General features: G+C 48.2%; 1 protein-coding gene across 5 annotated transcripts in view; it reads left to right on the top strand.

Moving 5' to 3' along the window:
- The first annotated feature begins 2,616 nt into the window (after window positions 1-2,616).
- MAPRE3 (microtubule associated protein RP/EB family member 3) overlaps window positions 2,617-25,506 on the top strand; it is a 48,311-nt gene continuing 25,421 nt past the window's right edge. The window contains exon 1 of one of the 5 annotated variants that reach the window (XM_056563716.1): window positions 2,617-2,673. Coding sequence is in view for 2 of the 5 variants with exons in the window: in XM_056563712.1 (XP_056419687.1) it covers window positions 15,477-15,577 (101 nt within the window). In the remaining 3 variants the exon portion in view is untranslated. Of the gene's footprint in view, window positions 2,674-7,082; window positions 7,193-10,432; window positions 10,552-15,423; window positions 15,578-25,506 lie in introns of those variants that run through there. The other 4 variants (XM_056563718.1, XM_056563715.1, XM_056563717.1 and 1 more) reach the window with 4 other exon arrangements.

Raw genomic sequence — 25,506 nt, 5'->3', positions numbered from 1 at the left:
GTGTTTTGAGGGGTATCGCATTGCAGACTTCTGTGCTGCATTACTTCGGTCAGGGCAAAATCTGTGTAAAGTGTGCCAGTTTTTTTGTGTGTGTGTGGGGGGGGGGGGGGGGGGGGAAGCTGTAAAATTAAGTTTTTTGGGTCAGATTTTGCAGCATAGTTTTTTAACCCCCTTCCCGCTATAGGGTGTAGGGGTATGTCCTTTCAGCCGGTGCATTCCTGCAACAGGACATACCCATACACCGGACACGCCGCAGGAGATCAGCGGCGGGGCTCGGGCTAAAATCACCTTATGGTGGAGAACCCCTTTAATTAGACCTTAAAATCACCATAAAACTACTTAAATACCTTCCTAGGTGACCCTAGCGGTGTTATACTGGACTTTACAGCTCTTAGGCCAGTGTATCACAGCCAGGGTGCCTCCAGCTGTTGTAAAACTACAGCTCCCAGCATGCCAGGACAGCCTTTGGCTGTCCTGGCATGCTGGGAGCTGTAGTTTTACAACAGCCGGAGGTACCTTGGCTGGGAAACACTGGGCTTTATTTACTAACGTGATCCCGACTCTTATTTGTCTGGGGTTTGTGCCCAAATTGTGTCACACATCCCTTGCGACACAATTTGCGACCAAAAAATAGAAAAAAAAAAACTCCATTTTACTAGAAAAAACAGAAAAGGGTGTGTGGCTACTGGAGAAAGGGGCGTGGTCCCGACAAAAGGGGCATGGCCCTCGACAGTTTTGAAAAATCCCAACATATTTACTAAGGTTTCCACGGAAAATATGATGGATTTGAGCCGAGGAAAACGCGACAGATCAGAACAAAAAAAAGCGAAACGTAGGGAAATGTGCAAAATGGAGGGAAACCTTAATAAATACCTTGGGAAAATACCAGTCGGAAATCAAAACCCACAAGGAAACCTGCACAACACTCTTAGTAAATAAGCCCCACTGTCTAAGGAACGTGTGTTTTGAGGGTTACTGCATTGCAGACCGTGTGCTGCATTCATTCGTTCAGGGTAAAATCTGTGTAAAGTGTGCCAGTTTTTTTGTGTGGGGAAAAAGCTGTGAAATTAAGTGTTTTGGGTCATATTTTGCAGCCTAGTTGTTTAACCCCTTCCCACTATAGGATGTAGGGGAACGTCCAGTCAGCCGGTGCATTCCTGCAACAGGACGTACCCATACCCCGAACACACCGCAGGAGATCAGCGCAGGGCTCGGCTGTCAATCACAGCCAGGATCCCTCTACGACTGCCGAGACCGAGATCACACACTGATCTCTGCAGTATTAACTCAATAGATGCCGTGGTCAGTACTGACCACTGCATCTATAGGATTGACAAGGGGGAAAGCCTTTGGCTGTCCGAACAAGCTGGTAATTATAGTTTTGCAACAACTGGACAAACCCTGTGGTGACAGAGATCGCGGGGGTAGATAAAGAGTGTAAGATTTGATCACTGGGGTATGTACATTTGTGTTTCCCCGACGCTCTTCTCATGATGACAGAAATCACTGGGGTATGTACAGTTGTGTTTCCCCGACGCGACAGATCACTGGGGTATGTACAGTTGTGTTTCCCCGACGCGACAGAGATCACTGGGGTATGTACAGTTGTGTTTCCCGACACTCATCTCATGATGACAGAGATCACTGGGGTATGTACAGTTGTGTTTCCCCGACGCTCTTCTCATGATGACAGAAATCACTGGGGTATGTACAGTTGTGTATCCCCGACGCGACAGATCACTGGGGTATGTACAGTTGTGTTTCCCCGACACTCATCTCATGATGACAGAGATCACTGGGGTATGTACAGTTGTTTCCCCGACGCTCTTCTCATGATGACAGAGATCACTGTGGTATGTACAGTTGTTTACCCGATGCTCTTCTCATGATGACAGAGATCACTGTGGTATGTACAGTTGTGTTTCCCCGACGCTCTTCTCATGATGACAGAGATCACTGGGGTATGTACAGTTGTGTTTCCCCGACGCTCTTCTCATGATGACAGAGATCACTGGGGTATGTACAGTTGTTTCCCCGACGCTCTTCTCATGATGACAGAGATCACTGGGGTATGTACAGTTGTGTATCCCCGACGCTCTTCTCATGATGACAGAGATCACTGGGGTATGTACAGTTGTGTATCCCCGACGCTCTTCTCATGATGACAGAGATCACTGGGGTATGTACAGTTGTGTTTCCCCGACGCTCTTCTCATGATGACAGAGATCACTGGGGTATGTACAGTTGTGTTTCCCCGACGCTCTTCTCATGATGACAGAGATCACTGGGGTATGTACAGTTGTGTTTCCCCGACGCTCTTCTCATGATGACAGAGATCACTGGGGTATGTACAGTTGTGTTTCCTCGACACTCTTCTCATGATGACAGAGATCACTGGGGTATGTACAGTTGTGTTTCCCCGACGTTCTTCTCATGATGACAGAGATCACTGGGGTATGTACAGTTGTGTTTCCCTGACGGTCTTCTCATAATGACAGGAATCACTGGGGTATGTACAGTTGTTTCCCCGACGCTCTTCTCATGATGACAGAGATCACTGGGGTATGTACACTTGTGTTTCCCCCGACACTCTTCTCATGTTGACTTTTCTCTCTGCAGGGATTTCTGCTGTGGTGATCTGTCCGGTGATTAGAGATATCTATATGCAGAAAGGTAAGAGACATTCTGTGCTGACTTCTCCCCCGGCTCCTCCCTGCTTCCCTATGACCTCCATGTGGCCCCATCATGGCGTGTGCTGCATGGCCTGGCTGAACGCTTTAGTGTCATGGTGTCAGTCCCAAGGAAGTCCCATGTCATTGAGGACCACTAGAAGGCTCTGTTGCAGTTATTTTTTTTTTTTAGCTAGATGCTGCTTTTCTGTACTGATTATATACTAGATAGATGGCCCTATTTGTTACTGTTTATACACTAATTTAGATAGATGGCGCTATTCTGTATGTATTATACACTAGATAGATGGCGCTATTCTGTATGTATTATACACTAGATAGATGGCGCTATTCTGTATGTATTATACACTAGATAGATGGCGCTATTCTGTATGTATTATACACTAGATAGATGGCGCTATTCTGTATGTATTATACACTAGATAGATGGCGCTATTCTGTGTGTATTATACACTAGATAGATGGCGCTATTCTGTGTGTATTATACACTAGATAGATGGCGCTATTCTGTGTGTATTATACACTAGATAGATGGCGCTATTCTGTATGTATTATACACTAGATAGATGGCGCTATTCTGTATGTATTATACACTAGATAGATGGCGCTATTCTGTATGTATTATACACTAGATAGATGGCGCTATTCTGTATGTATTATACACTAGATAGATGGCGCTATTCTGTATGTATTATACACTAGATAGATGGCGCTATTCTGTGTGTATTATACACTAGATAGATGGCGCTATTCTGTGTGTATTATACACTAGATAGATGGCGCTATTCTGTACTGATTATGCACTAGGCTGTTCTATTGTAATTACTTATACTGTACACTAGATGGCGCTGTTCTATTGTGGTGACTTATACTGTACACTAGATGACACTGTTCTATTGTAATGACTTATACTGTACACTAGATGGCGCTGTTCTATTGTGATGACTTATACTGTACACTAGATGGCGCTGTTCTATTGTGGTGACTTATACTGTACACTAGATGACACTGTTCTATTGTAATGACTTATACTGTACACTAGATGGCGCTGTTCTATTGTAATGACTTATACTGTACACTAGATGACGCTGTTCTATCTAATGACTTATACTGTACATTAGATGGCGCTGTTCTATTGTAATGACTTATACTGTACACTAGATGATGCTGTTCTATTGTGATGACTTATACTGTACACTAGATGGCGCTGTTCTATTGTAATGACTTATACTGTACACTAGATGACGCTGTTCTATTGTAATGACTTATACTGTACACTAGATGATGCTGTTCTATTGTAATGACTTATACTGTACACTAGATGGCGCTGTTCTATTGTAATGACTTATACTGTACACTAGATGGCGCTGTTCTATTGTGGTGACTTATACTGTACACTAGATGACACTGTTCTATTGTAATGACTTATACTGTACACTAGATGATGCTGTTCTATTGTAATGACTTATACTGTACACTAGATGACGCTGTTCTATTGTGATGACTTATACTGTACACTAGATGGCGCTGTTCTATTGTAATGACTTATACTGTACACTAGATGACGCTGTTCTATTGTGGTGACTTATACTGTATTCTAGATGATGCTGTTCTATTGTAATGACTTATACTGTACACTAGATGGCGCTGTTCTATTGTAATGACTTATACTGTACACTAGATGGCGCTGTTCTATTGTGGTGACTTATACTGTACACTAGATGACACTGTTCTATTGTAATGACTTATACTGTACACTAGATGATGCTGTTCTATTGTAATGACTTATACTGTACACTAGATGACGCTGTTCTATTGTGATGACTTATACTGTACACTAGATGGCGCTGTTCTATTGTAATGACTTATACTGTACACTAGATGACGCTGTTCTATTGTGGTGACTTATACTGTACACTAGATGATGCTGTTCTATTGTAATGACTTATACTGTACACTAGATGACGCTGTTCTATTGTGATGACTTATACTGTACACTAGATGGCGATGTTCTATTGTGATGACTTATACTGTACACTAGATGACACTGTTCTATTGTAATGACTTATACTGTACACTAGATGGCGCTGTTCTATTGTAATGACTTATACTGTACACTAGATGGCGCTGTTCTATTGTGATGACTTATACTGTACGCTAGATGGCGCTGTTCTATTGTGATGACTTATACTGTACACTAGATGGCGCTGTTCTATTGTAATGACTTATACTGTACGCTAGATGGCGCTGTTCTATTGTAATGACTTATACTGTACACTAGATGGCGCTGTTCTATTGTGATGACTTATACTGTACGATAGATGGCGCTGTTCTATTGTGATGACTTATACTGTACGCTAGATGGCGCTGTTCTATTGTGATGACTTATACTGTACACTAGATGACGCTGTTCTATTGTGATGACTTATACTGTACACTAGATGGCACTGTTCTAATGTAATTACTTATACTGTACACGGCCTCATTGCTGTCCTGTGCCTCCCTGCGGCCTCATTGCTGTCCTGTGCCTCCCTGCGGCCTCATTGCTGTCCTGTGCCTCCCTGCGGCCTCATTGCTGTCCTGTGCCTCCCTGCGGCCTCATTGCTGTCCTGTGCCTCCCTGCGGCCTCATTGCTGTCCTGTGCCTCCCTGCGGCCTCATTGCTGTCCTGTGCCTCCCTGCTGCCTCATTGCTTGTCCTGTGCCTCCCTGCTGCCTCATTGCTGTCATGTGCCTCCCTGCTGCCTCATTGCTGTCATGTGACCTCCCTGCTGCCTCAATTGCTGTCATGTGCCTCCCTGCTGCCTCATTGCTGTCATGTGCCTCCCTGCTGCCTCATTGCTGTCTTGTGCCTCCCTGCTGCCTCATTGCTGTCATGTGCCTCCCTGCTGCCTCATTGCTGTCATGTGCCTCCCTGCTGCCTCATTGCTGTCATGTGCCTCCCTGCTGCCCTCATTGCTGTCATGTGCCTCCCTGCTGCCTCATTGCTGTCATGTGCCTCCCTGCTGCCTCATTGTTGTCATGTGCCTCCCTGCTGCCTCATTGGTGTCATGTGCCTCCCTGCTGCCGCATTGGTGTCTTGTGCCTTTCTGCGGCCTCATTGGTGTCTTGTGCCTCCCTGCGGCCTCATTGGTGTCCTGTGCCTCCCTGTGGCCTCATTGGTGTCCTGTGCCTTCCTGCGGCCTCATTGGTGTCCTGTGCCTTCCTGCGGCCTCATTGGTGTCCTGTGCCTTCCTGCGGCCTCATTGGTGTCCCTGTGCCTTCCTGCGGCCTCATTGGTGTCCTGTGCCTTCCTGCGGCCTTCATTGGTGTCCTGTGCCTTCCTGCGGCCTCATTGGTGTCCTGTGCCTCCCTGCTGCCTCATTGGTGTCCTGTGTCTCCCTGCTGCCCTCATTGGTGTCCTGTGCCTTCCTGCTGCCTCATTGTTGTCCTGTGACTCATTGAGGTCTTATGGTGCCCTGTTCCTCCATGCTGCCTCTTGATCCCCTATGGATCTCTGATGCCTCATTGGTGCCCTGTGCCTCCCTTCTGCCTTTTTGCCTCTTTGACGCCTCATTGATACCTTGTGCCTCCAATTGCTTATTGCTGCTATGTGGCTCTTTAAAGCCTTATTGCCTCCCTGTGGCCTTATGACTTCCCTGTTCCTCCTGGCTGCCTCATTGGTGTCTTCTGCCTCCCTACTGCCTCATTGCTGCCCTGTGCCTCCCTGCTGCCTTATTGCTGCCATGTGGCTCTTTGATGCCTTATTGCTTCCATCTGCCTCCCCTATGGCCTTATGGCTTCCCTGTGCTGCCTAGCTCCCTCATTGCTTCCCACTGTGTTTCCCTGCTGCCTCATTGCTGTCCTGTGCCTCCCTGCTGCCTCTGTGCTTGCCCTCGGCCTCCCTGCTGCCTCATTGCTGTCCTGTGCCTCCCTGCTGCTCTCTGCTTCCCTCTGCCTCCCTGCTGCCTCAATTGCTGCCCTCTGCCTCCCTGCTGCCTTTTGCTGCCCTGTGCCTCCCTGCTGCCTCTTTGCTGCCCTGTGCCTCTATGAAACAGAGGCTTAATGGAGGACCAGGTGGGTTGAATGTATTGTTTTCTGTTATCAACCCTTTCAGCTTGACATGTCACTGTTTCAGGCTCTAGACATTAGCTTATGGCAATGTGAGTAATGTTTCTCTTGTCATTGCTACACAGGCCGCTAGAGGGCAGCATGTCACCTTGTTTGATAATATCCCCTTGTCCTGTATCATTATATTGGTATATCATAATTCTGTAGAAGTGACATAATGGACAGTGTTATTGACATTGTGGACTTGTGGGTAGATTATTGTCACATCCCCTCAGGAGGTGGAGCACTACGGGTGATTGTTGTCTCTTTAACTCCCCCCCAGAGCCTCCAGGCTGGCGACAGTACGGCTCAGGATTCACCAGTCAGGTACCTCCATGACTGCGCCCCCTGGTGGTCATCTCTCTGCTGTAACCAGAGGACCAAAATGGAAAAGTTCTTCTGGATCACTGGTCAGGTGCCGTTACCTGTGGGAGAGGTGGCCCACATGGGGCACCTGTGTGTAGTGTCGTGTGTCTAGCAGCGGCTTCCCTTGTGTGCTTAATGCTTGTTTAGAAGCAACCACATTGTCAAAGCAGGAGTCACTGGAGACCAATAAAAATAAAATCCTTAAAGGGGACCTGTCTAAGTCTGTATCCAGAACAGAACAGGAGCCTGAGAGTCCTGCCTAACCCATCTCATAGAGAAGTCAGAGAGTCCTGCCCAACCCATCTCCTCATAGAGAAAGCATGAGTCCTGCCCAACCATCGCCTCATAGAGAAAGCATGAGGAGTCCTGCCCAACCCATCTCATCATAGAGAAAGCATGAGGGTCCTGCCCAACCCATCTCCTCATAGTGAAAGTCAGAGTCCTGCCTAACCATCTCCTCATAGAGAAAGCATGAGGGTCCTGCCCAACCCATCTCCTCATAGTGAAAGTCAGAGGAGTCCTGCCCAACCCATCTCATCATAGAGAAAGCATGAGGGCCCTGCCTAACCCAATCTCCTGGGTCCTTCCCAACCCATCTTATCATAGAGAAAGCTTGAGGGTCCTGCCCAACCAATGCCTCATAGAGAAAGCCTGAGGGTCCTTCCCAACCCATCTCCTCATAGAGAAAGCCTGAGAGTCCTTCCCAACCATTGCCTCATAGAGAGAGCCTGAGAGTCCTGCCCAACCCATCTCATCATAGAGAAAGCATGAGGGTCCTTCCCAACCCATCTTATCATAGAGAAAGCTTGAGGGTCCTGCCCAACCAATGCCTCATAGAGAAAGCCTGAGAGTCCTTCCCAACCCATCTTATCATAGAGGAAGCTTGAGGGTCCTGCCCAACCATCGCCTCATAGAGAAAGCATGAGGGTCCTTCCCAACCCATCTCCTCATAGAAAAAGCATAAGGGTCCTGCCCAACCCATCTCATCATAGAGCAAGCCTGAGGGTCCTGCCCAACTCATCTCATCATAGAGAAAGCATGAGGGTCCTTCCCAACCCATCTTATCATAGAGAAAGCATGAGGGTCCTGCCCAACCATCGCCTCATAGAGAAAGCCTCAGAGTCCTTCCCAACCCATCTCCTCATAGAGAAAGCATGAGGGTCCTGCCCAACCCATCTCATCATAGAGAAAGCCTGAGGGTCCTGCCCAACCCATCTCATCATAGAGAAAGCATGAGGATCCTGCCCAACCCATCTCCTCATAGAGAAAGCCTGAGAGTCCTTCCCAACCCATCTTATCATAGAGAAAGCATGAGAGTCCTGCCCAACCATCGCCTCATGGAGAAAGCCTGAGAGTCCTTCCCAACCCATCTTATCATAGAGAAAGCATGAGAGTCCTGCCCAACCATCGCCTCATGGAGAAAGCCTGAGAGTCCTTCCCAACCCATCTCATCATAGAGAAAGCATGAGGGTCCTGCCCAACCCATCTCCTCATAGAGAAAGCCTGAGAGTCCTGCCCAACCCATCTCCTCATAGAGAAAGCATGAGGGTCCGGCCCAACTCATCTCCTCATAGAGAAATCCACAGTCCTTCCCAACCCATCTCCTCATAGAGAAAGCCTGAGAGTCCTTCCCCACCCATCTCCTCATAGAGAAAGCCTGAGAGTCCTTCCCAACCCATCACATCATAGAGAAAGCCTGAGAGTCCTTTACAACCCATCTTATCATAGAGAAAGCCTGAGGGTCCTGCCCAACCATTGCCTCATAGAGAAAGCCTGAGGATCCTGCCCAACCCATCTCATCATAGAGAAAGCCTGAGGGTTCTGCCCAACCCATCTCATCATAGAGAAAGCCTGAGGGTCCTTCCCAACCCATCTCCTCATAGAGAAAGCATGAGAGTCCTGCCCAACCATCGCCTCATGGAGAAAGCCTGAGAGTCCTTCCCAACCCATCACATCATAGAGAAAGCCAGAGAGTCCTGCCCAACCATCGCCTCATAGAGAAAGCCTGAGGGTCCTGTCCAACCCATCTTATCATAGAGAGAGCCTGAGAGTCCTTCCCAACCATCCTCATCATAGAGAAAGCATGAGGTTACTGCCCAACCCATCTCCTCATAGAGAAAGCCTGAGGGTCCTTCCCAACCCATCTCAGCATAGAGAAAGCCTGAGGGTCCTGTCCAACCCATCTTATCATAGAGAGAGCCTGAGAGTCCTTCCCAACCATCCTCATCATAGAGAAAGCATGAGGTTACTGCCCAACCCATCTCCTCATAGAGAAAGCCTGAGGGTCCTTCCCAACCCATCTCCTCATAGAGAAAGCCTGAGGGTCCTGCCCAACCCATCTCATCATAGAGAAAGCATGAGGGTCCTGCCCAACCCATCTCCTCATAGAGAAAGCATGAGGGTCCTGCCCAACCCATCTCATCATAGAGAAAGCATGAGGGTCCTGCCCAACCCATCTCATCATAGAGAAAGCATGAGGGTCCTGCCCAACCCATCTCCTCATAGAGAAAGCATGAGGGTCCTGCCCAACCCATCTCATCATAGAGAAAGCATGAGGGTCCTGCCCAACCCATCTCATCATAGAGAAAGCATGAGGGTCTTCATTCTCCCAGTATCAGTCCCTTCTTCTCTCGGCTATGTTGCCATTGGATAGAGGCCAGACAGCGCTGCTTCTATTATCGTAGCGTGCCAAGCTCTGAAGCCTTTATACTTTGTCTTATACTTTGCGTGTTTTACGATGCGGATCCGCCGGTTACCGACCATGGAGTGACCCCTCTGCCTGTGTCCGTGTGGAGCAGCAAAACGCTTCAACGCTTCAGGGATCTGTGCGACTGTAGTAAACTGCTCGCGCATGCAGTCGTGCAGATCCCTGTGTGTTTGCTCGTAGCAGCGGAATACGCTGCGGATCCGTTACGTGTTACTCTACCCTTAATCGCACTACTTTGGGGTTCATATAACTTATTGATGTTATTTATTGAGGGATGTCCCGATACCATTTTTTAAGACCACATACCGATACTTTTTTAAATGTCATGTGACAGGGATTATTATTATTTATTTTTTTTTATGGGAAAAAGGGGGTGTTTTCAGTTTCTATTAGATAAAAAATGTATATATTTTATTAAAAATGTTTGACTCCCCACAGGACACGGTGTCCTGCCTATCACACAGCTTTCCCAGTCTCCCGACATATAAGGGGAGATTTATCAAAACCTGTCCAGAGAAAGAGTTGCTGAGTTTCCCATAGTAACCAATCAGATCGCTGCTTTCATTTCTGAAACGGCCTCTGAAAAATGAAAGTATCGATCTGATTGGTTGCTATGGGCAACTCAGCAACTCTTTCTCTCGACAGGTTTTGATAAATCTCCCCCATAGTCTCTACAGGAGATTAGGAAAGCTGGGTGACAGGTATGTGTTATTTTAGTATGTGGGGGATGGGACACCTGTCTATTATATGGATAGGGGATAACATGCTGAGATGGATTCTACCCCTATAAAAGTTAGAAAAATTGTGTTTACTGCCTGTCACCCAACTTTCTAGTCTCCTGAAAAGACTATGGGAGAGATTTATCAAAACCTGTGCAAAGGTAAAGTTGCCCATTTGCCCATAGCAACCAATCAGATCACTTCTTTCATTTTTCACAGACATTGTTAATAATAAAAGAAGCGATCTGATTGGTTGCTATGGGCAAATGGGCAACTTTTCCTTTGCACAGGTTTTTATAAATCTCCCCCATTTATGTCAGGACAATGGAAAGCTGGGTGGCAGGCAGTACTTGCTGTGTTGGCAGCATTGGTTATCATGTGGTGCTGTACCCAATAAAGACCCCCGCTAAAACATCACAAAGAAATATCAGTGGTATATATGGTGCCCCCCTCTCCCCTGGTATCAGTGATATATATGGTGCCCCCCTCTCTCCTGGTATCAGTGATATATATGGTGCCCCCCTCTCCCCTGGTATCAGTGATATATATGGTGCCCCCCTCTCTCCTGGTATCAGTGATATATATGGTGCCCCCCTCTCCCCTGGTATCAGTGATATATATGGTGCCCCCTCTCCCCTGGTATCAGTGATATATATGGTGCCCCCCTCTCCCCTGGTATCAGTGATATATATGGTGCCCCCCTCTCCCCTGGTATCAGTGATATATACGGTGCCCCCCTCTCCCCTGGTATCAGTGATATATATATGGTGCCCCCTCTCCCCTGGTATCAGTGATATATATGGTGCCCCCCTCTCCCCTGGTATCAGTGATATATACGGTGCCCCCCTCTCCCCTGGTATCAGTGATATATATGGTGCCCCCTCTCCCCTGGTATCAGTGATATATATGGTGCCCCCCCTCTCCCCTGGTATCAGTGATATATATGGTGCCCCCCTCTCCCCTGGTATCAGTGATATATATGGTGCCCCCCTCTCCCCTGGTATCAGTGATATATATGGTGCCCCCTCTCCCCTGGTATCAGTGATATATACGGTGCCCCCCTCTCCCCTGGTAACAGTGATATATATGGTGCCCCCCTCTCCCCTGGTATCAGTGATATATATGGTGCCCCCTCTCCCCTGGTATCAGTGATATATATGGTGCCCCCTCTCCCCTGGTATCAGTGATATATACGGTGCCCCCCTCTCCCCTGGTATCAGTGATATATATGGTGCCCCCTCTCCCCTGGTATCAGTGATATATACGGTGCCCCCCTCTCCCCTGGTATCAGTGATATATATGGTGCCCCCTCTCCCCTGGTATCAGTGATATATACGGTGCCCCCCTCTCCCCTGGTATCAGTGATATATATGGTGCCCCCCTCTCCCCTGGTATCAGTGATATATACGGTGCCCCCCTCTCCCCTGGTATCAGTGATATATATGGTGCCCCCCTCTCCCCTGGTATCAGTGATATATATGGTGCCCCCCTCTCCCCTGGTATCAGTGATATATATGGTGCCCCCCCTCTCCCCTGGTATCAGTGATATATATGGTGCCCCCCTCTCCCCTGGTATCAGTGATATATATGGTGCCCCCCTCTCCCCTGGTATCAGTGATTATATATGGTGCCCCCCTCTCCCCTGGTATCAGTGATATATATGGTGCCCCCCTCTCCCCTGGTATCAGTGATTATATATGGTGCCCCCCCTCTCCCCTGGTATCAGTGATATATATGGTGCCCCCCTCTCCCCTGGTATCAGTGATATATATGGTGCCCCCTCTCCCCTGGTATCAGTGATATATACGGTGCCCCCCTCTCCCCTGGTATCAGTGATATATACGGTGCCCCCCTCTCCCCTGGTATCAGTGATATATATGGTGCCCCCCTCTCCCCTGGTATCAGTGATATATATGGTGCCCCCCTCTCCCCTGGTATCAGTGATATATACGGTGCCCCCCTCTCCCCTGGTATCAGTGATATATATGGTGCCCCCCTCTCCCCTGGTATCAGTGATATATATGGTGCCCCCCTCTCCCCTGGTATCAGTGATATATATGGTGCCCCCCTCTCCCCTGGTATCAGTGATATATATGGTGCCCCCCTCTCCCCTGGTATCAGTGATATATATGGTGCCCCCCTCTCCCCTGGTATCAGTGATATATATGGTGCCCCCCTCTCCCCTGGTATCAGTGATATATATGGTGCCCCCCTCTCCCCTGGTATCAGTGATATATATGGTGCCCCCCCTCTCCCCTGGTATCAGTGATATATATGGTGCCCCCCTCTCCCCTGGTATCAGTGATATATATGGTGCCCCCCTCTCTCCTGGTATCAGTGATATATATGGTGCCCCCCCTCTCCCCTGGTATCAGTGATATATATGGTGCCCCCCTCTCCCCTGGTATCAGTGATATATATGGTGCCCCCCTCTCCCCTGGTATCAGTGATATATCCGGTGCCCCCCCTTTCCCCTGGTATCAGTGATATATCCGGTGCCCCCCTCTCCCCTGGTATCAGTGATATATCCGGTGCCCCCCTCTCCCCTGGTATCAGTGGTATATATGGTGCCCCCCTCTCCCCTGGTATCAGTGATATATCCGGTGCCCCCCTCTCCCCTGGTATCAGTGATATATCCGGTGCCCCCCTCTCCCCTGGTATCAGTGATATATATGGTGCCCCCCTCTCCCCTGGTATCAGTGATATATATGGTGCCCCCCTCTCCCCTGGTATCAGTGATATATATGGTGCCCCCCTCTCCCCTGGTATCAGTGATATATATGGTGCCCCCCTCTCTCCTGGTATCAGTGATATATATGGTGCCCCCCTCTCCCCTGGTATCAGTGATATATATGGTGCCCCCCTCTCCCCTGGTATCAGTGATATATATGGTGCCCCCCTCTCCCCTGGTATCAGTGATATATATGGTGCCCCCCCTCTCCCCTGGTATCAGTGATATATATGGTGCCCCCCTCTCTCCTGGTATCAGTGATAAATACGGTGCCCCCCTCTCCCCTGGTATTGGTGATGTACATGTGGTTGGTACAATGCCCCCTGGTATCGGTGATGTACATGTGGTTGGTACAATGCCCCCTGGTATTAGTGATGTACATGTGGTTGGCATGGTCCCCCCCCCTGGTATCGGTGATGTACATGTGGTTGGCACGGTGCCCCCCTGGTATCAGTGATGTACATGTGGTTGGTACGATGCCCCCTGGTATCAGTGATGTACATGTGGTTGGCACAGTGCCCCCTGGTATCAGTGATGTACATGTGGTTGGCACAGTGCCCCCTGGTATCAGTGATGTACATGTGGTTGGCACAGTGCCCCCTGGTATCAGTGATGTACATGTGGTTGGCACAGTACCCCCCCTGGTATCAGTGATGTACATGTGGTTGGCATGGTCCCCCCCCCCTGGTATCGGTGATGTACATGTGGTTGGTACGATGCCCCCTGGTATCGGTGATGTACATGTGGTTGGTATGATGCCCCCCTGGTATCAGTGATGTACATGTGGTTGGCATGGTCCCCCCCTGGTATCAGTGATGTACATGTGGTTGGCATGGTCCCCCCCCTGGTATCAGTGATGTACATGTGGTTGGCATGGTCCCCCCCTGGTATCAGTGATGTACATGTGGTTGGCATGGTCCCCCTCTGGTATCGGTGATGTACATGTGGTTGGCACGGTGCCCCCCTGGTATCAGTGATGTACATGTGGTTGGTACGGTGCTCCCCTGGTATCAGTGATGTACATGTGGTTGGTACGGTCCCCCCCTGGTATCAGTGATGTACATGTGGTTGGCACAGTGCCCCCCTGGTATCGGTGATGTACATGTGGTTGGCACGGTGCCCCCCTGGTATCAGTGATGTACATGTGGTTGGCACGGTGCCCCCTGGTATCAGTGATGTACATGTGGTTGGCACAGTGCCCCCTGGTATCAGTGATGTACATGTGGTTGGCACAGTGCCCCCTGGTATCAGTGATGTACATGTGGTTGGCACAGTACCCCCCTGGTATCAGTGATGTACATGTGGTTGGCATGGTCCCCCCCCCTGGTATCGGTGATGTACATGTGGTTGGTACGATGCACCCTGGTATCAGTGATGTACATGTGGTTGGCATGGTCCCCCCCCCCCCCCCCTGGTATCGGTGATGTACATGTGGTTGGTATGATGCCCCCCTGGTATCGGTGATGTACATGTGGTTGGCATGGTCCCCCCCTGGTATCAGTGATGTACATGTGGTTGGCATGGTCCCCCCCTGGTATCAGTGATGTACATGTGGTTGGCATGGTCCCCCCCTGGTATCAGTGATGTACATGTGGTTGGCATGGTCCCCCCCTGGTATCAGTGATGTACATGTGGTTGACATGGTCCCCCTCTGGTATCAGTGATGTACATGTGGTTGACATGGTCCCCCTCTGGTATCGGTGATGTACATGTGGTTGGCACGGTCCCCCCCTGGTATCAGTGATGTACATGTGGTTGACATGGTCCCCCCCTGGTATCAGTGATGTACATGTGGTTGACATGGTCCCCCTCTGGTATCAGTGATGTACATGTGGTTGACATGGTCCCCCTCTGGTATCGGTGATGTACATGTGGTTGGCACGGTCCCCCCCTGGTATCAGTGATGTACATGTGGTTGACATGGTCCCCCTCTGGTATCGGTGATGTACATGTGGTTGGCACGGTGCCCCCCTGGTATCAGTGATGTACATGTGGTTGGTACGATGCCCCCTGGTATCAGTGATGTACATGTGGTTGGCACAGTGCCCCCTGGTATCAGTGATGTACATATGGTTGGTATCGGTGACAGCTGGGCTCCTCCCCTGCCCGTCTCTCTCTGCGGCTCTCCTTACTGGGCTCAGACATCTCCTCTCTGCGGCTCGGTCTCCTCCACCCAATGCCCTCCCCGCTCCTTCCCTCCCGAGGCCACTGCAGCCCCGAGGAGCAGCGTCTCATCCCCTTCAGGAAGCACGTTGTCAGGGAGGAGCGATGGTACAGGTAGGGTGAGGGATGGGGGGCACAGATTCCTCTGCTGCCTTAAGGGTCACCTGTCGCTTTGCTGCCTCTGTCTCATCCCTGCTCATCATCTGTCTCATCCCTGCTCATCATCTGTCTCATCCCTGCTCATCATCTGTCTCATCCCTGCTCATCATCTTACTCATCCCTGCTCATCATCTTACTCATCCCTGCTGCTCCACTCTGCAACTTCACTTCTAGCTCAGCTACATGGGACAATCTCCCCTCTGCTGCATCAGAGAAACTCTCCAGCTCTGCTACATCTGAAGTGTTTCTCTCTCCATCCTCCCATCACTTGTTATGTAACTGGTGTGACCCCGCAGAGCAGAGCTGTGTGTGCGCTCATACATAATGAATGGCAACCTAATTCCCATCACACGATCCCCGCTTTATTGTCTGTGCCGCGCACTCACTCCTTGCTGCTTAGTCACTGTGCCCGGGCAGAGCTGCAGAACATCTTACCCACCTCCCCCGACCCTCAGCCTGGGGTTCACATACTTTAGGGGACAGATAGTCATGTAAAGATTGGGGGACAGTGGTCACATCTGTGCTGCCCCCTTCTGTTTATGTTAGGTCAGACTACACTGTGCATCTCATATTCTATTCAAGAACCAGGAAGCCCAGGATGAGCAGCGCTGCGGCAGGAGGAGGAAATGTTTGGGGCCAATGACTGGTCAGGAAAGCAGCGCCTCCTAGGGATCTGTTCACACTGGAGCAGATGTAGGGGTAGAGCTTGTGGTGACACTCCGGGGCCAAGGTTAATGTTATACATGGCAGCTGGGGCCCCTGGGACATGTTCCGTATTAGGGCCCCTGGGAGCTTTAGGTTCTGATCGGCGCAGTAAATACAGGTGATACCTTATGGTTTGGTCCAGGCTAATAATCTGTGCAGCACTGACTCAGTTCCTCCTGGCACAGTAGTGGTTAAATGTGGTGTAGTATGAGTTAATCACACAGTTCTCCCTGGCACACTTAGGGTTAAACACACAGTTCTCCCCGACACAGTTAGGGTTATTCATGCAGCTGGCATGGTTAGGGTTAATCACAGTTCTTCCTGTCACGGTTTGAGTTAATCATGTAGTTCCTCCTTGCACTGTAGGGGTTAATCGCATAGTTCTTCCTGGCACAGTTGGGGTTAATCACATAGTTCTTCCTGGCACGATTAGGGTTAATCACATACTTCTTCCTGGCACAGTTGGGGTTAATCACATAGTTCTTCCTGGCACAGTTGGGGTTAATCACATACTTCTTCCTGGCACAGTTGGGGTTAATCACATGGTTCTTCCTGGCACAGTTGGGGTTAATCACATAGTTCTTCCTGGCACAGTTGGGGTTAATCACATAGTTCTTCCTGGCACGATTAGGGTTAATCACATACTTCTTCCTGGCACAGTTGGGGTTAATCATAGTTCTTCCTGGCATGGTTGGGGTTTAATCATATAGTTCTTCCTGGCACGGTTGGGGTTAATCACATAGAGGGGCATTTACTAAGGGGTTTAGTCATTTTTTTTCTGACTATTTTTGGCGCAATTGCGCCTACCCTATTTTTTGTGCGACTTTCCCTAGCAAGAGCTAGAAAGTCAAATTTTTTTTCCCGCTTAATTTACGCAAGTTTTCACTTTTGACTTGCAGTGGTCAGGAATTTATTAACTGAGACAGTCGCAGTTGCGCAATAAACTGTCGCAACGGCCATAAAAATTGACTAAATTTACTCCAGCTCCAACATGGAGCAGGAAAAGCTCCTGCCGCCCGGGCTCCGACATACTTTCTCCCCGCTGCCCTCACTGCGCTACCGGGACACTGCAGTGATTTACATCCCCCCCCTCTCACCTGCCAGCGCCACACAACTCCCATCTGTCTACTGTTGCAAGACTACAACTCCCAGCATGCCTAGACAGCCTTTGACTGTCCAGGCATGCTGGGAGTTGTAGTTTGGCAACATCTGGAGCCACCCTGGTTGGGGAAACCCTGGCCTAAAACAGTGTTTCCCAACCAGGGTGCCTCCAGATGTTGCAAAACTACAAGTCCCAGGTTGGGAAACACTGTGCCCGGCCTCCGCCCCACCTTACTGTAAGGGCATGCTGGGAGTTGTAGTCCTGCAGCTGGGGGCAGGGGACAAGCTTGTCACTTGCCCACACATCTCCTGCACCACACAACTACAACTCCCAGCATGTCCTTACTGTAAGGGCATGCTGGCAGTTGTAGTCATGCGGGGCGGGAGATGTGTGAGCAGGTGATAAATGTACTAACCCATTTTTTTTTTTCTTCTCATTTCAGATCCGGTACCAACAGGCCTGGAGCATCAAAAATGGCGCTCCTGGGCCTAAGCGGTAACAGGCTGGCGTTATTTAGGCTGGGGAGGGCCAGTAACAATGGTCCTCGCCCACCCTGGTAACGTCAGGCTGTTACTGTTTGGTTGGTATTTGGCTGAGAATGAAAATAGGGGGGACCCTATGCGTTTTTTTTTAAATAAATAATTAAATATATTTAAAAAAAAACGCATAGGGTCCCCCTATTTTTATTCTCAGCCTCATGCCAACCAAACAGTAACAGCCTGACGTTACCAGGGTGGGCGAGGACCATTGTTACTGGCCCTCCCCAACCTAAATAACGCCAGCCTGTTACCGTCTAGGTCCAGGAGCGCCATTTTTGATGCTCCGGGCCTGTTGGTACCGGCTCTTCCCGGCACCCCTGTGGTGTTGGGTACCGGGGTAATAATTGGGGGTTAGCGCTAGCTGTTTTTGTGGCTAACGCTAAGTCCGCCCTAGTAATGGACTCCGGCTATAAGACAGCTTCCACTACTAAGCCTGTCTAGTAAAGTAAAAAAAAAAAAAACACAACAGGTTTAAAAAAAAGTTATTACAAAAAAACACTCCCCCACAAGCCCTCGTTAACCATTTTATTAACATCAAGCAAAGAAAAACGCTGGTCGTCGTAGTCCACCGAATCCGAAGGAGTCCACAGGATACACGGATCTGTAGAAGAAGTAACCAAAAAAAAAAAAGTGTAAGTACATTTAGGGAGAAAAAAACTGTATTAAAAAAAATGTAATAAACACACACACACACACACACACACACTATTCTGAGCCATGACTACAATTTAGTTATTGAATTATTTAGATGTGGTGAAAAAGCTAAAAAAAAAACTCAAAAACAAAAGATCCAGAAGGAAAACAGCAGCCGAACCTATTCAGACAGCAGGAAAAAGGAACAGACTATTTTTTCTACTACATGAAGTAAATTTCCCACTTTTGCCTATGTGCGCCAAATTTATTAATGCCCGGCAACAATTTAGTAAATTTGTCGCACATAGTCAAAAATGAAGTAGAAAAAAACAGAGTAAAAGATTAGTAAATGCCCCTCATAGTTCTTCCTGGCACAGTTGAGGTTAATCACATAGTTCTTCCTGGCACAGTTGGGGTTAATCTCACAGTTCTTCCTGGCACAGTTGGGGTTAATCATATAGTTCCTCCTGGCACAGTTGGGGTTAATCATATAGTTCCTCCTGGCACAGTTGGGGTTAATCTCACAGTTCTTCCGGCCATTGCACAGGTCACTCACACAGTTCTTCCTGGCACGGTTAGGGTTAATCCCACAGCTGGCACGGTTAGGGTTAATCCCACAGCTGGGGGGGGGGGGGGTCGGGGTTAATCTGTGGCGCCCGCTCTGCACATCTGTCCTCCGCACCATTAATCCCCTCACAATATTCTGTTCCTGTCTCTCCCCCCGGACTGAGCTCACGGTGACCCCGATACGGCGGCACGCAGATTACATAACAACACGCAATGGCCATCACCGCGGGCGCTGCCAGCCTGGGGCCCCGACCATTGTGTAAAGGATGAGGAGACGGCGCCATCTAGTGTCAGTACATGGACTGTGGAGCCTTTTATATTAGGACCCATTATTGCCCCACGTCTGGGGGGGTGACATCTCCCTGTGCCCCCTGTGCCCCCCAGACACTACAGAGCTGGAACTATCAGGACGATCAGTCCCGGTGCAGGGGATTGTGGGAGTAATGTAACAGCAGTGTTTGTGGTGGACTATAGGGGGCGCTCTACATATGTAAACTGCTTAGATTTGATATATAAGCTCCCTCCGGGGTTAATATGAGATGTTCTGCTGCGTTTCGTTCTAGGATCTCTGCTTGCTGTCGGGAACGTCTATGGATTGTGGGAATTACATAGCAGCGCAGCAGTGTGTGGGGGTCTATAGGGGGCGCTCTACATACATTGGGGCACAAGTATTTAGCCAGCCCCCAATTGTACTCGTTCTCCCCCCTTATAAAGATGAGGCTGTAATTATCATTATAGGTTATAACCTCAACTATGAGACAGAATGAGAAAAATATCCATAAATCACATTGTCTGATTATTAATGAATTTATCTGCAAATTATGGTGGAAAATAAGTATTTGGTGAATAAGAAAAGTTCCTCTCAATACTTTGTTACATCCCTTTGTTGGTAATGACAGAGGTCACATGTTTTCTGTCTTCACACACTGTTGCTGGTATTTTCATGCAGATCTCCTCTAGAGCAGTGATGTTTTGGAGTTGTCGCTGGGCAACACAGAGTTTCAACTCCCTCCAATGGTTTTCTATGGGGTTGAGATCTGGAGACTGGTTAGGCCACTCCAGGACCTTGAAATGCTTCTTACGAAGTCACTCTTTCATAGCCAGGTGGTGTGTTTGGGATCATTGTCATGCTGAAAGACCCAGCCATGTTTCATCCTCAATGTCCTTGCTGATGGAAGGAGGTTTTCACCCAAAATCTCACAATACATGGCCCCGTTCATTCTTTCCTTTACACGGATCAGTCCTCCTGGTCCCTTGGAAGACAAACAGCCCCAAAGCGGGATGTCTCCACCCCCCCATGCTTCACAGTAGGTATAGTTTTCTTTGGATACAACTCAGCATTCTTTCTCCTCCAAACAGGACGAGTTGAGTTTTTACCAAAAAGTTCTACTTTGGTTTCATCTGACCATATGACATTCTCCAAATCCCCTTCTGGATCATCCAAATGTTCTCTAGCAAACTTCAGACGGTCCCGGACATGTACTGGCTTAAAGGGGTACTCCCATGGAAAACTTTTTTTTTTTTAAAATAAACTGATGCCAGAAAGTTAAACAGATTTGTAAATTACTTCTATTAAAAAGTATTAATCCTTCCAGTACTTTTTAGGGGCTATATACTACAGAGGAACTGTCCAGAACAGGAGAAAATCCCCATAGCAAACATATGCTGCTCTCGACAGTTCCTAAAATGGACAGCAGAGGTCAGCAGAGAGCACTGTGGTCATGACATCAAAGAAATCTAAAAAGTAAAGCATTTCCTCTGTAGTATACAGCTCCTAAAAAGTACTGGAAGGATTAAGATTTTTTACTAGAAGTAATTTACAAATCTGTTTTACTTTCTGGCACCTGTTGATTTAAAAAAAAATAAGTTTTCCACGGGAGTACCCCTTTAAGCAGGGAGACACGTCTGGCACTGTATGATTTGAGTCCCTGGCGGTGTAGTGTGTTACTGATGGTAGCCTTTGTTACTTTGGTCCCAGCTCTCTGCAGGTCACTAGGTCCCCCGTGTGGTTCTGGGATTTTTGCTCACCGTTCTTGTGATCATTTTGACACCACGGAGTGAGATCTTGCATGGATGGAGCCCCAGATCGAGGGAGATTATCAGATGTCATGTACATCTTCCATTTTCTAATAATTGATTTTCTAATAACAGTTGATTTCCTCACACCAAGCTGCTTGCCTATTGCAGATTCCGTCTTCCCAGCCTGGTGCAGGTTGACATTGTTGTTTCTGGTGTCCTTCGACAGCTCTTTGGTCTTGGCCATAGTGAAGTTTGGAGTGTGACTGTTTGAGGTTGTGGACAGGTGTCTTTTATACTGATAACAAGTTCACACAGGAGCCATTAATACAGGTAACGAGTTGAGGACAGAGGAGACTCTTAAAGGAGAAGTTACAGGTCTGTGAGAGGCAGAAATCTTACTTGTTTGTAGGTGACCAAATACTTATTTTCCACCATAATTTGTAAATAAATTCTTTAATAATCAGACAATGTGATTTATGGATTTTTTTCTCATTCTGTCTCTCATAGTTGAAGTTATAACTAGAGATGAGCGAACTTACAGTAAATTCGATTCGTCACGAACTTCTCGGCTCGGCAGTTGATGACTTATCCTGCATAAATTAGTTCAGCTTTCCGGTGCTCCCGTGGGCTGGAAAAGGTGGATACAGTCCTAGAAGACTCTTTCCTAGGACTGTATCCACCTTTTCCAGCCCACCGGAGCACCGGAAAGCTGAACTAATTTACGCAGGAAAAGTCATCAACTGCCGAGCCGAGAAGTTAGTGACGAATCGAATTTACTGTAAGTTCGCTCATCTCTAGTTATAACCTATGATGGAAATTACAGCCTCATCTTTATAAGGGGGAGAACTTGTACAATTGGGGGCTGACTAAATACTTTTTTGCCCCCCTGTATGTAAAATCCATCCGGGGTTAATATGAAATGTTCTGCTGCGTTTTGTTTCAGGATCTCTGTTTGTTGTCGGGAACGGTAACGTCTATGGATTGTGCGAGTGACGTAACAGCGCAGCAGTGTGTGGGGGTCTATAGGGGGCGCTGTACATACATGAACTCCATCCGTCGTTAATATGAAATGTTCTGCCGCATTTAGTTTCAGGATCTCTGCTTGCTGTCGAGAACATCTGTGGATTTGAATGACGTAACAGCGCAGCAGTGTGTGTGGGGGTCTATAGGGGGCGCTCTACAGACGTAAACTCCATCCCTAGTTAATATGAAATGTTCTGCCGCGTTTTGTTTCCGGATCTCTGTTTGTTGTCGGGAACGGTAACGTCTATGGATTGTGCGAGTGACGTAACGGCGCAGCAGTGTGTGGGGGTCTATAGGGGGCGCTGTACATACATGAACTCCATCCGTCGTTAATATGAAATGTTCTGCCGCATTTTGTTTCAGGATCTCTGCTTGCTGTCGAGAACATCTGTGGATTTGAATGACGTAACAGCGCAGCAGTGTGTGTGGGGGTCTATAGGGGGCGCTCTACAGACGTAAACTCCATCCCTAGTTAATATGAAATGTTCTGCCGCGTTTTGTTTCAGGATCTCTGTTTGCTGTCGGGAACGGGAACATCTATGGATTGCAGGAATGGGGTAACAGCGCAGTAGTGTTTGGGGGTCTATAGGGGGCGCTGTGCATACAAAAACTCCATCCGTCGTTAATATGAAATGTTCTGCCGCATTTTATTTCAGGATCTCTGCTTGCTGTCGGGAAAATCTATGGATTTGAATGACGTAACAGCGCAGCAGTGTGTGTGGGGGTCTATAGGGGGCGCTCTACAGACGTAAACTCCATCCCTAGTTAATATGAAATGTTCTGCCGCGTTTTATTTCAGGATCTCTGTTTGCTGTCGGGAAGGGGAACGTCTATGGATCTCTGTTTGCTGTCGGGAACGGGAACGTCTTTGGATTATTGCTGTTGCAAAACTACGACTCCCAGTATGCTGGAAGTTGTAGTTTTGCAACAGCTGGAGGCTTACTATTCACTGACAGCAAGCAGAGCTCCTGAAAATGCTCTTGTCTTCCAGCCTTCGTAAACTCCATCCCTAGTTAATATGAAATGTTCTGCTGCGTTTTTTCAGGATCTCTGTTTGCTGTCGGGAACGGGAACGTCTGTGGATTGTGCGAGTGACGTAACAGCACAGCAGTGTTTGGGGGTCTATAGGGGGCGCTGTACATACATGAACTCCATTCCTAGTTAATATGAAATGTTCTGCCGCATTTTGTTTCAGGATCTCTGCTTGCTGTCGGGAACATCTATGGATTTGAATGACGTAACAGCACAGCAGTGTGTGTGGGGGTCTATAGGGGGCGCTGTACAGACGTAAACTCCATCCCTAGTTAATATGAAATGTTCTGCTGCGTTTTATTTCAGGATCTCTGTTTGCTGTCGGGAAGGGGAACGTCTATGGATCTCTGTTTGCTGTCGGGAACGGGAACGTCTTTGGATTATTGCTGTTGCAAAACTACGACTCCCAGTATGCCCGGACAGCCTTCGGCTGTCCGGGCATGCTGGAAGTTGTAGTTTTGCAACAGCTGGAGGCTTACTATTCACTGACAGCAAGCAGAGCTCCGGAAAATGCTCTTGTCTTCCAGCCTTCGTAAACTCCATCCCTAGTTAATATGAAATGTTCTGCTGCGTTTTGTTTCCGGATCTCTGTTTGCTGTCGGGAACGGGAACGTCTATGGATTGTGCGAGTGACGTAACAGCACAGCAGTGTTTGGGGGTCTATAGGGGGCGCTGTACATACATGAACTCCATTCCTAGTTAATATGAAATGTTCTGCCGCATTTTGTTTCAGGATCTCTGCTTGCTGTCGGGAACATCTATGGATTTGAATGACGTAACAGCGCAGCAGTGTGTGTGGGGGTCTATAGGGGGCGCTCTACAGACGTAAACTCCATCCCTAGTTAATATGAAATGTTCTGCTGCGTTTTATTTCAGGATCTCTGTTTGCTGTCGGGAAGGGGAACGTCTATGGATCTCTGTTTGCTGTCGGGAACGTCTTTGGATTATTGCTGTTGCAAAACTACGACTCCCAGTATGCCCGGACAGCCTTCGGCTGTCCGGGCATGCTGGAAGTTGTAGTTTTGCAACAGCTGGAGGCTTACTATTCACTGATAGCAAGCAGAGCTCCTGAAAATGCTCTTGTCTTCCAGCCTTCGTAAACTCCATCCCTAGTTAAAATGAAATGTTCTGCTGCGTTTTTTCAGGATCTCTGTTTGCTGTCGGGAACGGGAACGTCTGTGGATTGTGCGAGTGACGTAACAGTGCAGCAGTGTGTGGGGGTCTATAGGGGGCGCTGTACATACATGAACTCCATTCCTAGTTAATATGAAATGTTCTGCCGCATTTTGTTTCAGGATCTCTGCTTGCTCTCGGGAACATCTATGGATTTGAATGACGTAACAGCGCAGCAGTGTGTGTGGGGGTCTATAGGGGGCGCTCTACAGACGTAAACTCCATCCCTAGTTAATATGAAATGTTCTGCCGCGTTTTATTTCAGGATCTCTGTTTGCTGTCGGGAACGGGAACGTCTATGGATTGTGCGAGTGACGTAACAGTGCAGCAGTGTGTGGGGGTCTATAGGGGGCACTGTACATACATGAACTCCATTCCTAGTTAATATGAAATGTTCTGCCGCATTTTGTTTCAGGATCTCTGCTTGCTGTCGGGAACGGGAACATCTATGGATTGCAGGAATGGGGTAACAGCGCAGCAGTGTTTGGGGGTCTATAGGGGTCGCTGTACATACATGAACTCCATCCCTAGTTAATGTGAAATGTTCTGCCGTGTTTCATTCAGGATCTCTGTTTGCTGTCGGGAACGGGAACATCTATGGATTGTGAGAATGACGTAACAGCGCAGCAGTGTGTGTGGGGGTCTATAGGGGGCGTTCTACAGACGTAAACTCCATCCCTAGTTAATATGAAATGTCCTGCTGCGTTTTGTTCCAGGAACGTCTATGGATTGTGAGAATGGGGTAACAACGCAGCAGTGTGTGGGGGTCTATAGGGGGCGCTGTACATATGTAAACTCCATCCGTCTTTAATATGAGATGTTCTGCTGCGTTTCGTTCAGGATCTCTGTTTTCTGTCGTGAATGTCTATGGATTGTGGGAGTGACGTAAAAGCGCAGCAGTGTGTGTGAGGGTCTGTGGGGGGCGCTGTAAGTACATAAACTCCATCTGGGTTAATATGAGATGTCCTGCTGTGTTTCCTTCTAGGATCTCTGTTTGCTGTCAGGAACGGGAACATCTATTGATTGCGGGAATTATGTAACAACAGTGTCTTTGGGGGTCTATGGGGGGGCGCTCTATATGTATAAACTCC

This window comes from Hyla sarda, chromosome 3, assembly GCF_029499605.1.
Source record: "Hyla sarda isolate aHylSar1 chromosome 3, aHylSar1.hap1, whole genome shotgun sequence".
Classification (NCBI taxonomy): domain Eukaryota; kingdom Metazoa; phylum Chordata; class Amphibia; order Anura; family Hylidae; genus Hyla; species Hyla sarda.
This window is presented reverse-complemented; position numbering and strand designations above follow the sequence as displayed.